Raw genomic sequence first — 17154 nt, 5'->3', positions numbered from 1 at the left:
CAAACGAATTAATGAAAACGTAGCGTAGATGGTTGCACTACGCAGGTGCTACGACCAGCTACGAGAATACATTTTCATTATACATTGTCATTCTCCTGCCAATACATAGATGGCACATTTGTATGTAAATATCCATCGCTTATTGCTCTCAATATAACTCAATAACAGTCAAATAAACACCGCAATAAAAAGTAATTTTCAGTCGATTTCTACCTGATTGATGAACCTCGTAAACGTGTACTCGTTATCGAGTTATATGGCGTTGGACTGGCGATAGAGTTTCTATTAAACAGATTTACGAACTGTATTAAAGGTATTATATTTGTGAATGAAATTTAAATATTTTTTATTAATTTTATGTTTCAATTTAAGTACCTAGTAGAATTGTAAGAATAAGTAAGCTAACCAACTGTAAAAGGAAACGTACCAGTTGTTGAAAACTCAAATCGTAATTTTCAGAGTGTGTATGAATATTTAATCCGCAAGACTTTGTTTCTTTGAAATAAAATGTCGTTAAATCCAGATGTGCCCAAAAAATATTGTGAGATTTGTACAAGTAGGTTTGCCACGTTGAATAAAAGGTTCGATCTCGCGAGAGACTGAACCAAAGGCACTCCCTGCTATTAGGTAGAAGTTAAATTAGTACCTATTGTGTATTTATTAACTAAATATATGGCATCGTGTAACGATATCTGATCAACATCACCATGTGAAAATGCTAGAGCTTTTCACCAATTTTAGGTGCAATAAGTATTTACGGAAAAGGTTCTATATCATGTACTTTTATTAGATTATACAAAATATTAAAGCATAGTTTATTCTATAGCTTTGACTTATAGCATATTTCTATTATAACACAGTTCGTAAACAAGATTTCTATAATAGCGTGACACTGATAGTTTGTCCTCTATGACGTCAGCAGAGCGCTTTCAAGTTGAATTGAATGCGAAAATTATCCGCTATTGCGTAGTATTTGCATTATACTTGAAGATAACTATAGCATTATACCAAAACATTTGCTCTGTAATCAAACACAATTTTAAATATTTTATTACAGAATAATGACATTAAAGTAGACAATAAGATGATTCACGTAACATTTTAGTTTTATAGCATACTTTGGCACTGTGCGAGAATCACAAAACCATCTTAAAGATTTATCAAGTACCCATACCTAGAGTGTATGATCAATGTATGAAACCACAATGTAGGTAATTGGGTCACAAGGGTCAAGGCTTGTAACAAGGCTCCTCTCACAGATTATTCTCCGCCGAGCATTGTAAAATTGCTTTTCTTTCAAAAGTTCTTTTTAGCTCACGGCTATCCCAGTACAATTACCTTTTTATTTTACTAAATGTCTATTTGTGAAAACAGTGTGTAAAAAAAGCTCAAAGGACATCTCCTTCAAACTTCGAGAAAAGTAGAGATAAATCGAATAACTGCCAGAGTTGGGAGGCGTATATCTAAAAATAAACCGCGAACATTGTGAGGATTGCTTTGTACTTATGTTAAATAAGTACAACGTTGTTGCTTGTGTTAGTACCTACATACATTACGTATATACAAGCACCGCCTTATAGCTCTACCTACTCCTGAGAGAACATTTTATCGTTGAATTGTCGAAACTCAATTAAAGTTAAAAGAAAGTGGGCGAAAAAGTTTTTTCATAATTATGATAATGATAAAATATGTGTTATATAAATTTTAATATCTAAAACCGTGGTTTACATTTCAGATTGGTGAGCAGTAAAGACAGATTTGTTTGTGTGTAACTTTGACAGGCTGCGCGGACACGGTGCGCGCGCACCTGCCCGCCATCTTGGCTTTTCATCCCATTCCCATTTCAATAGGAGAGGGAGCTCGTAACAGCTGTGAGCGCGAAACATTCACATCCCTATATTGGGGGTTACGTTTTTTTTAAATAATTCTTTATGGCATAATTGCTTTAAAACGCACAGTTTTGACACTCTTGAAACAAAAGAAGGTGTATACGTTTGGTTCACAATAGTGTCTACGAGTACAACAGTGAGTTACGAAATAACATTACCAAATATCGATTTTGTATGTTTCAAATCGACAAAACTGGTGGCATCGTGCTCTGAGTTATTTGTTCATGTTGTTTTGTAAAGATAACCAATTGGCATAAAGTCTGTTAAAAGCGGAAAGAAATCGATAAAAGAGTAAACCTTGCACCCGCTGTTGTTGCGTGGTGTGAATGTAAAAAGAGATAGAACACGCAACGTGTCCCTCGTTACACAGCTTGAAGCCGTTCCACCGATAAAAAATATAGTGATAGGTTCCCCTGACGTCCATCCCTCGGCTTGATACAGGAGTACCGATAAAAGGTTGGTCATAGTTTGTATTATTACTCATTGTGTGTCGTTTATTTATATCACTCACTGGTTTTTTAGTTAGAATATCATTACACATCAATTTATTGAGCTTTGATTGTTTTATTAGTTCAATTGATAGATATCAAGTAATATGTGCTGCATTGATTCATGTTCTTGTGTACATTTCACCTCTATGCCTCGCAGAGAGCAAACTTGGGTGGACATTAATTCCATTCAAGATTGCTCTTATGATAGAATGTTACAAATATGTAAGCAAACATTCCTTCTCAGAGCTTCTAAGTAATAATTCCTTAAATAAATTCCTATCCTCGGGGAATTCGTTTTGATTTACCAGCACGTAGGCGTAGCTAGAGAACTACTACAGATTGTTCGGGGTAAAAAGCAATTTATTATGAATCTGTGACATATTTAAATCTATGTGGATTTTATGTAAATTATAACCTGGTTATTCTATATTTTTCAGTAGTTAGTATATGAAAATTTTGTTTATATATACATAGATAGATGACCACAGCACTGCCTACGTCGTACGGTCCTACCTATAAATGTACCCCCGAAGTAGGTACCCCCCGAAGAGACTATTGTAGTCTGATATTGACACCCGTCAAAGCAGCAGATATTTTTATTGCATTATCGTTGGAAATTATCATAAGAAGGAAGGGATTCTTAAAATGACTATATCTTTTATAGAAAGCAATGGAAATTTTTAATAACGGGTACTGTTCTCAGAGGAAATGAATGTGGAATTACATTCCTCTCTGTAATGGTATTTTGTAGTTTCGCTAGGAAGTTGGTAATAAAAGTTTAAGCTTTTAGTACCTGTTCCTTCGACTTTACACCCATCCACTAAAAGAAACAGGTCACTAACGTATTTATCGGCCATTTGCTCTCATTAATCGTGTATGTTAGTACTATCTTGTATGTGCCGACGTAATCGCCACTTGAATCTATGTTATAATTTATTTAAAAGGTTTTATAGAACTCATGAAATTATAATAATAAACCTGATAGGTGAATAACAGATATATTTATTAAACGGTGACTTTTTAAAGTAAAGGCTTACAAAAATGGGTCTGCATTTTGAAAATTATCCATCTTATCCCTTTAAAGCTGAGACGATAAACAAAAAATCTGATATAAATAAATCTTAGCCTCGGTTAAGGTAAAACTCTCACAGAAAAGTGTCTCAAAGGCAGTAATTACGATGAAGAATATTAGCTGGGTAATATCCGATAGATCACTTTTGCTTTAGACAGTTACTTAAAAGGAAAAACTTATTTGATCGATGCGTTAATTGAGAAACCAACATACCCATAACGTCGCCATTACCTCCCGCAAGTTATCTTATTTATTTCATAACAGGCGCTAATATAACTTGATGAGATCAACTCAATATTGAGCACTTGACAGATATTACACGCCTACATGAAGTGGGCCGAGAATAATATTCATCAACTTAAATATTTTCGGTTCAAAGCACATCGAATAAAGTTACCGTGTTTGGATGAAATTCACTGAATAATATAAGTCTTTCGACGATGAAATTGTAAAATCTCGTTTCATGTAGGTACTTGCGAGTATCCTTTATAATCACCTAGCTTTTACCTATAGTGGGCTCTCCCATTTTTACGTCATAAAGCTGCCTTGCTTTTCTCCTTAAAATCATATAAGTACCATTTGAAAATAGGTTGTTAGGGTACATCTTATTATCTTTATAAATATTACAAAAGAATGGTTTGCTGTAATTATATTCTGTCTGCTGCTTACATAATAAGGAGCCAGTCCTGAATTCTTATCTCTAACACGTCTATGTCTAGGACACACAAATTCCCCTATCGGTTAGGATGTGACGATACGCTGGTGTTATCTAAAAGTCGTTTTTGTTTCCCGGTTCTGAATAAATTCAAAGTAACGATCAACGTAAAATAAACTTTATTCCAAATACAATTAAGTTTGATTTCGAATATTATCGATATAACTGATAAGGCTTTTCGATGACACGAAACAATGTTAGGCTAATGTGGGCTTACTTGCGTGTTAATACATAGCGTAGCAAAGTTGAGTTTTGCTAATCAATACTATATGGGAAACGTATCGTGTTTTGCATTTGCGATATATTTGTTAGTGCAATATACCGATGTGGCCGTGTTGACGGTGGAAATAGATTTTTTTTTATTTATAGAAGTGTGCTATAATGGAAACTATACATGAACATACGAATAACAATACTAATTTAGAAGATGAGGTTACTACAGCTTCATGAAAGAATTATACTTGATTTTGGTGTTCTAGATTATAGAAAATTGAATCAAGCTGTATTTTTATAACAGATGACGGGAGACGCGAAATGGCAGAAGGATGCGGCCGACCAGAACTTCGACTACATGTTCAAACTGCTCATCATAGGAAACAGTTCCGTAGGAAAGACGAGGTATTTATAACATACGTATTAAAATAACAGTTTTATATGAATATTCACTAGTACATTATATTAGAAGAAAAAACGAAAACAATTTATTTGATTGATGTGACTTCACTTCGAAATGGTTTAGTGTCTAGACGGTTTAAGGGCTTTTATCATGAATTTTGTGCGACAGTCTTCATATTCTTTTATTATTATGTGTATGCGTTCTTTATGAAACTAAAACTTTCATATACTTCAAACATTTTTATCTACGTTAGGCTAAATTTCAACGCTTTGAAATCAAATTAATGTTATCCATTTCATTGTTGGGTGTGGTATTTAGGAACGTGTCTTTAAAAAAGAAATCGTTTAAAGAGAAATCTCGTTAATATAAGGGCACTTTACTACTTTATAGCGTTTCAATATCGGATTAGGAGACCGTAAAGATTCTTTTGATATCTCGTCTTTTTCTTTGATTAATTCTTGCTCTAAAACGTTTTTGCTACAATAATTTTTGAGTTTCTCAAAAGAAAAATAGCTGCGTCAGTTTTCCAAGCTCCAAGTTTGAAAATATGACGCAGCCGTTAAGACATTAAGGCCACTTTTATGAGTTTGAAAGTAGAATGGTACTCTTAACGAGCGTTTCAAGTAAAAATATATAGAGGTAGTCGAGTGCACCGGTCAATGGGTCAGTGATTTGAAAACCTTTAGACTTAACTTTTTTACATTATCTCGTACAAAAAATTATAAATGTGCTCGGTATACGGCAATAGCCCCCTATTACAGACGACTAACATTGTTCATGGCGAAACTGGTGTTTGTTTTATACACCTCTTGGCTACAGTTTCGATATAACAGACGTGATATTACGTAGTATTATATATAGCAAGCTTTTTTAACAAGTGAACATCCTTCTTCATAAAACAAAGTACAGCGAGATCCCGTTTTATGAAACAAGTACATAACTCCGTACAAGAGAATATAAGCCTACTCAAAGCCCTCTCTCAAAGTTTTCCCCTGTGTGGTGAGGAAAGACCAATATTTGGTGCAAATAATTACAAGCTAACATTATGTCCCACGACTACTGCGAGCCTTTGATACAAGTATGCTTTGATTAAAACTACAGTTAATAAGTATGTTTAATGCTAGAGAAATAGGAAAATTAAAACACTGCTTTGAAGTGCGCAGTCCTTTACTGTATGTATGAATGGAATTAATTAATGATCTAATTTTTACAGACGTCTAATGGAAATGAAGTAGATTTAAAAGGATTTACATGTTACTTCATATTATTTATACATAAATTAATATGAAGTTATGAAAGGCTTATAAAGAGTTTCTTTCACTCCTTAGCGAAATGAAAAAGAGAAAACATATTATAGTAGTTCTTTAACTAAAATAGGTTTATAGTGTGTTTATGAATAAGAGGGTTAGTGTATTCTGGAAATATATCTATTCTTTCGTAGTCTAATTGTTATTTGGTATGTTTTCAGCTTCTTGTTCCGTTATGCGGACGACTCGTTCACCTCTGCCTTCGTGTCCACCGTGGGCATCGACTTCAAGGTGAAGACAGTGTTCCGCCACGACAAACGCGTTAAACTACAAATATGGGTGCGTATGTTACATACTGTTTTACTATACAAATAGCTGAGTGATAGCCGAGTGGTTTAAGTTGGCACCTCTCACGCAAGTGGTCGCAGGTTCGAATCTAAGGCAACACACCAATGACTTTTCGAAGTTATGAGTGTATTAGAAATAATTGGGAAGAGACGCTTGCCCTGCAGTGGGACAGTAATGGGCTAAAAAAAGAAAAAAAACTGTAAAATTGAATTGTTCATTATTAAAATATAGAGATTCTTGGATTGCAAGATTGGTTCTTTTGTCTTATTTTTCTTCAAGTTAGACTCGATCGAGATACACGCATCAAACATGTCTCACTTTCTTTTAAACTTTCTCAAGTTCAGTCGTAAAACAAAAGTGATGCAATAAAACTACGCTACGAAACAGCCACTTTATGTTTTTCACTGGACAACTTTATTGTTGAAAACATATATTTTACGAGCTATTATTTCCAAACAATGCCCACATTCCAATGAATACACAAAGCTAGGATCTAAATAATTTATTTATGGTGGGCATAACGTTAATACGAACAGGATGTAAGTGAATTCACGCAAAAATCTTTCTCCACAAATAAAATAAGGCCGGGGCTCGGCCCACACAAACAATTAATATTTAATACGGCCACGTTTTACGTTGGTTTAGGCGCGCTACACGCTCTTTCGACGAACATTTCGTACTTTGATTAACTCGAAATTTCGAATCCTGCGTCGAGAATTTCAGATGGGTGTATGGCAGGCCTTAGTTGAAAGAGTCTTGGCATTCCTCTTCGTTTAAATGCCCGGGGCGCCGATACTAGATACATTTATGTCGAACTAAAACTAGGCACCACATAATATCGTTCGGTGTTAATTCTTGGTACGAACGCGTTAATTTAGTTGGAGAGTTAACATAGGGCTTGTTACGCTCCACATACTACTGAAATTGTTTCAACGTAGGCAGGAAATATGCGACTATCGGAACAGAGTTGGCTTCAGCGATATTTTTTTAATGAAATACCCGAGCGGTTTAAGGGTCGTGGAATTCGTCTAATATGACTTTGTTTTATCGGACTTTTCGGATTTTTCCGCTACATCTAGTTTAGGGATTGGGGACAGATATTTTTTCCTGTTAAATTCGGAATACTGACACGTGTGGTTTGAAACACCACGTGTATTGCAAAGGTCTCATCGCTTTAACTTATAAATGAAAGCGACTTAAAGGGGCATAAGTACAAAGAGATTTGTCGCCTTCAGTAAACCGTTTTCCTCAATCGCATTTAACTTGTAAGCGGGATAATACGCAGTACATCCTGTGATGTCTTTCATCTATTCTTCCGGATGTATTTTCGCGGTATATTAATGCAACTTAAGGAAGACAAACGTTTTTTGATCGTGTTATTTGAACGACTCACTTGAAATAATCTATAGTGGTCCCGTTTCTCGAAGATTTAGAATGATGTTGATGTTACGCTCGCTTTGTTTGCAAGGGGTGCTGTGCTTCGAAAAAAATTACATTACCAACAAGATTACAGTCATAAAGTTAATTCAATGTTATATAATAATTTTAAAAGTTTACTCCATGTTCAGACCACAACGTATCAGTCTTATTAAGGTACATGCTAACCGACGTGGTTTCGCACACATACAATGTTTTATACCCCGTTTCAGCTTGAAACAGGGTATAAAACATTGTTTAGGATGAAATTAAAAAAAAATCACAAGGTTTTTCCCGTGTAGTGAACTATCACCCTGCCGAATTTAATTCAAATAGACATAGCCGTTTTTACATGAACGAAGGACAAATATAGAAACAAAAACAATGTTAGCAAGTATCAGTATCTATTATTGCTAAAGCAACGATTAAGAGACAAAAGTATTTTAACCTGCCAAGATAACAATCTTAACAATTAGCTATAATCGTATGCGACCCATGGGACAGTGAACGGATTAATAAATTTAGAATGATAATTCGGAATCCATTGGACCAAAACCCTTATGATATTGAATTGTGACACATTCCAGGTTTTTAATAACTAACAATAGGGATTTTTACCATGTTTTTAAAAAAAATTCTACTCGTAGTTATGTAATTATTTTCGAACTTTGAATTTTTTGAAGGTTATTACCTCATTTGCAATTTATTGAATGAAAAATAATACTGGACATTTTATAAAGTAGTAACTTTGACTATACGTTAAATGCCGTATTTTTTTAATTTACCTGTGTATTTATTGTTTGTGTTTCGTCTGTTGCAGGACACTGCAGGCCAGGAGCGCTACCGCACGATCACCACGGCTTACTACAGAGGCGCCATGGGCTTCATCCTAATGTACGACATTACCAACGAGGAGAGCTTCAACAGCGTCCAAGATTGGTAATTATTATGACATTTTATATTTATCAATATGAAAAGGAATAGATAAATGAAAAGAATTACATTTCGTTTTCTTTTCCTGAGAATTATTATTTTAGTACTTTTGTAGCAAATTCGTGATCGTAATATTTTCTATGGAATCGAGGAATTCCCGTTAAATAACAAGCGTTGATAAGTTTAATGAGGTTAAAAAGCTCATTATAAAAGAAAAAAATACTTTTCTACAAGACTTAAAATCATACACAAGGGCATAACCATCTACTTGTAAGAGGATATAAATCCTTCGTAAAAACAGGAAATATAAAACATAGAAACATTACTTACCCCCGGTTTCTGAGGAACAATTAGCGGTAGTTTATCTATTCAATCGCGCTTAAACTCATTATAAAAAGAAACGCTATCGAATAGATAAACTGCCGTTAAATGTACTCAGAAACCGGGGGTAAGAGAAGCAGCAGAAGGCAGTAAAAATCCTAATTTGTGAAGACATTATTAGTTCAGGAGCAGAAATATAGATACTTAATGTTGTTTCTTAAATTCCAGGGTGACGCAGATAAAGACGTACTCGTGGGACAATGCGCAAGTGATCTTGGTGGGCAACAAGTGCGACATGGAGGAAGAACGCGTCGTCAGCACTGAACGCGGCATGCAGCTGGCAGAACAGCTCGGCGTGGAGTTCTACGAGACCAGCGCTAAGGAGAACATTTACGTCAAAGTAAGAACCCTGTCATAGTAATATTTTACTAAGATTATGGAGTAAAAGTTGTATTTCGATTCTCTTCTACTATCAACTACCGAAAACCGGCTCATCATTGAGAATTTTTGTATGAAATTCTTATCAGCGCTTTTGGCGGGCGTCGATGTAACTATTTTGGCAGTACATTCTAAATGTCAAACTTTCAATACTTGACAGTACCGACTGTTCAGAATCGCGCTATAGCACTGTATGTCGTCTCTTATCCTCTCGTCTCTCACGGCTGAACAGAAGAACCGATGTAGATGAAAGTTAGCAAGGTGACATACTATCATCCGAAAATATCGTCTATATCAAGACACTCTAGACTTGGATGGAGACATACGCAGACATACGATTAGGTCATCTTCGTCTAAATATGGTGTAGCTATCCGGTGGACTATAGCGAGTAGGGTGGTCAAAGACTTATGTGCGTATTAATTGTAATCCCATCTATAATAAGTGGTGAGCAAAAGTTCATAACCGGCTTTGATCTACCGGAGGACTTACACCATGCATAATGAATGCTTCGTTGCTTGAAGAAGATTCCGGAGCTACTCCCGAAGCATCAACATGGTGGTGTAAGGCATTTAGCCGCATTACGCGTTCAAATATGCAATACAGCCGGATGTGTTACACTAACTATTGATTGACAACAATGCTGGGAAATAGGAGATAACTGAAAATGACTTAGCTGGTCGAGATGTATAATTTTTAGGTTTTATGCGGAAAATATTCTCGTAAACAACATTTTGAAACACACCTTTTATGTATATGTAGTTTATCGGAATCTATTTCACTGAGTTATTTTACCGGATTGCCATTAAGAACGACATTTAATATTTCCATAATTATGTGTTTAAAATTACCTTCATCGATTTTTCTTTGGTGCCTCTGTACATTACATTAACATTTGTATTTTTTGTTCTTTATAGGCTGTGTTTGAGCGGCTGGTGGACATAATCTGCGACAAGATGTCAGAGAGCTTGGACTCGGAGCCGGCCATGCTTGCGGGAGGAGCTCGCGGCCAGCGCCTCACAGAACAACCGCAGGGCAACTCCAATACTAACTGTAACTGTTAATACTATACCTGATTACGTTCACTTTTATACTTAGTTCCTTTTTTCTTCACGCAAACGGGGTTGAAATAGTTAAGCTTTTTGTTACATCAGCGGCTTCGTTTTTCAAGTTAGAATTGGTTTGTTATTATGTTTAAGTAAAAATGTAATAAATTAGAAGCACCCCGAGTATACTTATGACTAAAGTATCTCACCTAAAGTTTAAATTAGTTGAGTTATATAAATTGTACTCTCTAGTTACTATGTTATACAAAGTCCATGGCGGTAGGCGATGGACGTTGAATCGCATAGTACTTGTTACTATTTCATGCATAAATTTTAATTTAAGTGACAAAATTAAATAATTGTTAAAACATGTGTAACAATAAAAATATGTATTAGTATTATTAAATCTATAGGTGTTAGTTAGCTATCTACGTATTGCGAGCTGGAGTAGGGATCTGATACTTCTATTAGCTGTTAATATTTTATCTTTAATGAATTTGTGTCGTGACTATATATTATGTTATTTAAATTTTAGTCGTAATTGAGTTAAATTATGTTATTTCTATCTTACGTTATCATTTAGATATTATTTATAGAATTCAAGATCTACAACGAGATATTTTAATAAGGATTAAACGTTAGTTGTATCCAAATATTATGCGCGGTTTTTAATTTCGAAAATGTACCTATCCCAAAAGTAATATTACAATTTGGACCAAAAACAGATTTTTAGTATTTATTACAAATTTTAAAGTTCAGAAGGCGCAAATATATTTAGTTAAAATTTAAAATGTTATGGTAATGTGTTAATGGTTGGGTTTCGTACTTAGGAGCCTGTTTTCCGCCTCTTCATTGCTTCGTATTATATAACATACGTGTGGATGTATCACGACTACACTTGATATATTGTTACTTCATTATTAGTAGATTAATTGATCAATGTTCGTTGTTATACTTTGGCGTAATCTTGAAGTTGTCGTTATCTTCGGTATTGACTTCATGTATGCTTCGATACCCCTCGGCCTGAATATAAAGTTCGACTAATCAGGTATAATCTATTACCTAAAGTGTTTGTAAATACGTTTACCAAAATGTATAAATAAATAATTGTATAGTATTATATCTACCTACATATAAATCTGTTTGTATTCTTGTTACCTCCTATGCTATGTTAATATATAACTATAGGTGTTTATTTCAATCACTATGTAGTAAGTAAGGTACATAAAACATTTTCTGTTGGATGCATCGCTCGACACTCGACACTCGACACTCGACGCTCGAAGCTCGACGCAAGACGCCCGCGTCGGGTCACTATTGAAGTATTCCTGGTGTCGGCCTCGTATCACTCGACACTAGATCTATTTATCTGTAGACGACATAGACAATACGATTTATATCAAATTCTGTTGAAACATGAGCACATTATTTTTTTAGACTCTAATTATTAGGTAAATTAGTTAAGATATAACGTGTCGACATCTGTTCGATGAAATATAAACTAATATACGTACACAATTTTATTACAATAAATAATATCTAAATCAGTGACTCTGTTCATCGCTTCTTCGAGACATAAAGGTACCTATTTGAAATGTTTACAAGTTTATGAAAAATACTTATGACGCCAAATTTATTAATATGAATATTGTATATCGCAAACTACAATTGTATTGTAATAGATATACTGTAAGAAATACTATATGATAATATTTTGATGGAATATGCCCCTAGACTTTCTAAATAGAAAGCTTACCTTCGCTCATGCTGCGTTTACTTGTTTCATTAGATATTACTGAATTGAAAGAAGCTTTCTACTTCAATACGATTACAATTAATTTATAAAAAATAGTTTGGAATATTATCAATATATAACAAATTGTGAAATTAATATAAAAGTCAATTTGACAAAATCAATTAAGAGCATTCTGTGGACCCAAAGTCACTGGATATAGAATTGTGTTTTAACTAAAGGAATGTAATAAAGTTATCTAAGACATGGGAGGCGTTACATTATATTATAATAAATATGTATTTAAACAAATTATGGTGTTTAGTGTGCAATATATTTAAAAGAAGCGAGTAATAGCTTCAGAACTGCTGCTGAGATGTTTGGATTGTAGAAGATGTAATGAAAGAAGTCGGCTATTACGAAAAGAAAAATAAACTATAAAGTAGATAAACAAAAGAAATTTACTGAAAATCTAGAAGAGGCTCGTACTTCTTGGTATGATAACAACTAAAGTAGATGACGCAGTAATATAATATACCAGTATTAATATTTACAGCGAGTCCCATGTCTGTTGAATTAAAAGATGTACGTAGTATTATCGTAACTAGCCGTGTGTGTGAGCCCTGTAGGGCGCGAAAGAAGGCATATCGTAGTGACGGGCTATAGTAGCATATGTTTAGCAAATTTGCGTAGTACCTATCACTGTTTTTATACTTATTTTCCACAAGCGTGTTTTGAAATTCGACTGGAACTAAAATGCATTTTAGTCATTCATTTTTGTCATTCGTCGTTAAAATATTGGCTCAGATGACAGTTATTGTATTCAACTAGCTGTATTGGTAAAATGTATGTTATAATTATTGTTGTGTGTTAATAAAGGAATTATTTAAAGATACACCCATGTAAAAGATTCACGAATATAATATATATTATAATATATTAAAATGTTTGTTTTTATTTATGATAATTAATTATCAAGGCAATCGGGAAGGTGGCACGTGTCAAATATGTGACCTTCACAGAATATATAGGTACATTAGAACATAAAAATATCAATATTTGAATAGCAGTTTTTAATAATAGGCCGTTCTTTATTCATTTACAGATACGTTCGAGAATCTATATTATGAAAAAAAAAACTGTCAATTTGACCAGCCAATTTATATGAGAACTTTTTTAGTGATCCTCATTCGCTTTATTTACTTGCCCTTATTCATAGATTAGATTAGATATTCCTTTCGTTTTTTTATAACCAAGTAGGAGAAAGTCATAAAACGAGGATAGTAAAAAAGTTCCCCCGAAGCAAACAACTAGGTCGCAACTCGCTAGCGATCGATCCGGTCAAGGGCGTCCTAGTATGTGACACTTATCTATGATAAAAGTGCTTTTGGTGTTGTTTATTGCTCGAATATTTATTGCTGAAGCGATTACAATGGAGAACATACTATTAGCTACTAAATTATGATAAATTATGTATATTGAGTTGGTGTCGGACAAAGAGTGTGTGAAGTTCACAGTTTTAAAAAACATGAATTTTAAAAATACCATGAAACACAGCTCAAAATTCGTTGAAAATATAAATAACTTACTTTTGCACCTAGTATTTTTGAAAATGGGAGATTTGTCTTTGTTATTTTCTTCACAAACGAGATGAACGCTTATTATAAAATGTTAGAACATAAAAGAGCAACGCTTTCAAAAATAAAAACTAATAGTAGTTGGCATTTTAAATCGAAGCATATTTTAATATTGGGACAACAAAGGAAGAGTAAACATTGTTTTTCTATGAAAATCAGAACCGCGACAGGTAAGCGGATTAACAATATTCAGAGCCAAAAACTGAAACATGACCTAAAGTGGTCCCGAAATTCACTTCTTCACATTTTAAAGTAATTGAAATAGTTACAACAAATTTAAGAATGATGTTTTTGAATTTTGCCGTACGCCAATTTAAACTAATAATATCTACTCGTAAAAGGCTGGCTCGTTGGACACCATGATTCTAAGTAGAAAAGTAACAGTCATCGTTATCATGGTAAGTGAATAATTATGATATATGACCCCAAACTTTGGCAGTTTAACCGAAAATATTAAAAACCTTTTAAATTACATTTTATCTTCGTCATAAAATCTCCGCGGCACAAACTTTTTCAGGAACCATCGTCGTGAAATATGACTTTACAGCGGTTGTTTAATTAGTCTGAAGGCACTGTGATGGTATGGGAAATTTTCCACAGATGTCGCTAGTATCAAAAATTCAACATTAGGTACTCGATGGAATGAGCAAAGTTTGTAGTTAAGTTTCGTACTCTTTTCTTCTTTGGTTTAGAGGTATGTGCATTAATTGAAGGATCTGAAATCTTATTAAACAAAATATATTGCGAACTTGGCCATCACTAGTTAATATGTCATGGTAAATCAAGTTGACAAGGCAAGGCATCGTATTAATTCACTTGTAAATATAATTTAGTTTTTATTTCATTTGAATCATGCTTTTTATTTCAGTGGTTTTTGTACGTAACTTTTAATAACAAATATATTTTAATCGACAGTAACACAAAAAATTGGTAAACAAAATTAATAAAATATGTTTCAAAACACACAAAAAGTTGAGTTCAACGTACTTAATTCATATCATGTGCATATAAATAATATTTACCTTTGTGTGTGGTAATTTGTGGTAAATATCCTTGTATCTAAGCAATTACATTCTTACCCGTATAATCGTTCGTTTGACATATCCCATTCTCCGCTTATTCCGACCATTACTGTTAGTCAGAGAACAGTAGCTTAATTGCCTCTTGCCCTGAGTCCGAACACATTAACTGTCACCCATCAAATTAATGACCGTGTTAGGCGTTGCTTACCCGCAGATTTATAGTCCCATACTGAAACTAATCGCATGGAATTCGGCGTTCCTAAACTTCTATTAAATATTGAAAACAAGGGTAATTATAAAAAGTTATGATTAATTACATAATTTATATGATTTATGATATATTTTTACTACAGGTTATTTAGCTGCTAAAATATAATTATGGGTAATTACATATTTGTGAGGTATCTAACTAAATATGGATTACGTGTTTTAGGAGTGGTAGAATCAGACCTTTGTTTTATTTTAGTAGAAATCTACAAGGTGATACTATCATTAAGTAGAGTGTTAATAAAAAAAAACTATAAATTATTTTTACAAGAATCTTACTTTTCGTCGTACAATAGAAAGCACATTGTAATCTTATATAATAAATACATTGTTCGATAAAAAGAATACCAAAAAGACAAAAGATCTATCGCAAGAATAAATCGTAAATAAAAATCACATCGAGTTCCGACCAAACTCAATCAAACTGTAGTTCATTTAGTTTGTGGGAAAAAACGTTGAAATACCGACGTCCGAGCCAACTGAAGTACTTGACTTCCGTAGAACTGTGCTGGCCGACGAAATGTAGAGAGTCTATTGTTTAACTCTCCAAACTTGCACGGGAACTGTACTATGAAAACATGTTATGTTCGCCTATTAATCTAACTCGCGAATACTCTTCAACCCTCACCGAGCCTTTACGTATCAATGAGCTCGGATAAATCAAAGATGTTGTTGCCTAGATGTAGGGTTCCTGTATAAATCACTCAGACTGATTGAGTACGAAAGTGAGATCTATACGTTACAATATCAAGTATAGAAAAACTTTTTCGTTGAATGTTGCTTGGGAAAACCAGTATTTATTTTGGGGTAGAGTAAGACACTTTTGGATAGAATAAAGCCCCATGAAACTGTAATTTGTATGGGTTTAAACTAAAAAAGTAATGCTAATGAAGTCCTCTTTTGCAAAATATGTTATTTCATCATTTTATTATAATATATAGATTTATGCAAAAAAATAAAAATAAAACAAGAGTAGGCAAACAAAATGTTGTTGTAGATAAGTCGTGTCCGTCCTGTGAAAAGGAAAGATACTGCGGATTGAGGTGTGATGCCCGCCGGCTTGCGATCCCCAATTGTTGTTGTTGGGAACTTGTATTTATGTTAACTGTCGAACAAACTTGTGTTTCAATCCTTGCACTAAACCGATTGTCTTTTGTGGCAGTACTTGAATCTTTCGAGAACATTCTCAGAACAGAAACAAAACCATCGTATCTAACCAAAAATGTTTCGTCAAAATAGGGTCTCGTATCTTAAGTAGGTACTTTAAAATAGATGCTACTTCAAACGCGAGGCAATGTGGGCAAAGTTAGTTATCAACCATTTCTAGAACTCTAACTTATAAACTGTCGTATTCCGTGATTTATCCCTGCTACGGAAGACGAATTTCTAAAACATTCATGCAAACTTAGAGGAGTTATTTTTAGTTTAATAGAATCATGACACTTGAGTTTTTGTAAAACATTTCACTGGGAAATTCCAATAATAGCTCATTAATGTTGTTTATTATTTTATTCTCGTGTATTTTGTGTCGTCCTAATTACCAAAATAAAAATCGATAACCTCAACCCAACATATCATTGTTTCGCCAAAAAACATTTGACATTGTCTGCGAAACCTGTTCATCCATATCGAACATGGAGCGATTGGGTTTTTTGCATACCGTTGTCGTACATTATGACAATATTATGATGTCGGGTATAACATTGCATTGTGGTTAGAGGACACTGGTTAGGTGTACTTGAAAGTCACGAAGTGAAGCCCACAGGTATTGTTCAGCTCCGAGACCGAGACGCCGATACTATCACGAACAAGCATATTGTTCCCACATGACTTACGCTCGCTCCACGAGAATAGAAAATGATAAAACTTCAACAAGTTTGTTGTATTAACAACATAATTTTATATGAGAGCAAGTCTAGTTAACTTGATCTTTGATACGATAAATAAATTAGTTACTTTAGCGAAG

General features: G+C 34.0%; 1 protein-coding gene across 2 annotated transcripts; it reads left to right on the top strand.

Moving 5' to 3' along the window:
• Nucleotides 1-1832: 1832 nt before the first annotated feature.
• Nucleotides 1833-13196, top strand: Rab3 (RAS oncogene family member Rab3). Of its 2 annotated transcripts, none has more exons than XM_076114551.1 (6): nt 1833-2345; nt 4685-4785; nt 6252-6369; nt 8615-8733; nt 9277-9448; nt 10402-13196. In XM_076114551.1, the coding sequence occupies exons 2-6, from the start codon at nt 4685-4687 to the stop codon at nt 10546-10548; spliced, it is 657 nt and encodes a 218-aa protein (XP_075970666.1). In that variant the 5' UTR covers nt 1833-2345; the 3' UTR covers nt 10549-13196. The 2 variants fall into 2 exon arrangements, with proteins under 2 accessions (XP_075970666.1, XP_075970665.1); XM_076114550.1 differs by lacking the exon at nt 1833-2345 and adding an exon at nt 4474-4599.
• Nucleotides 13197-17154: the final 3958 nt, after the last annotated feature.

The sequence above is a fragment of the Anticarsia gemmatalis genome, chromosome 5 (genome assembly GCF_050436995.1).
Source record: "Anticarsia gemmatalis isolate Benzon Research Colony breed Stoneville strain chromosome 5, ilAntGemm2 primary, whole genome shotgun sequence".
Lineage (NCBI taxonomy): Eukaryota > Metazoa > Arthropoda > Insecta > Lepidoptera > Erebidae > Anticarsia > Anticarsia gemmatalis.
The sequence above is the reverse complement of the archived record's forward strand: the minus strand, read 5'-3'. Positions and strand labels throughout refer to the sequence as shown.

Bases quoted from the DNA above. Each gene is read 5' to 3' on its own strand.
- Rab3 (XM_076114550.1), top strand. From the start codon at position 4,549: ATGGAAACTATACATGAACATACGAATAACAATACTAATTTAGAAGAT. The intron at 4,600-4,684 runs GTTACTACAGCT...TTTTTATAACAG, and splicing joins ATACTAATTTAGAAGATGAG to ATGACGGGAGACGCGAAATG. The intron at 8,734-9,276 runs GTAATTATTATG...CTTAAATTCCAG, and splicing joins TTCAACAGCGTCCAAGATTG to GGTGACGCAGATAAAGACGT.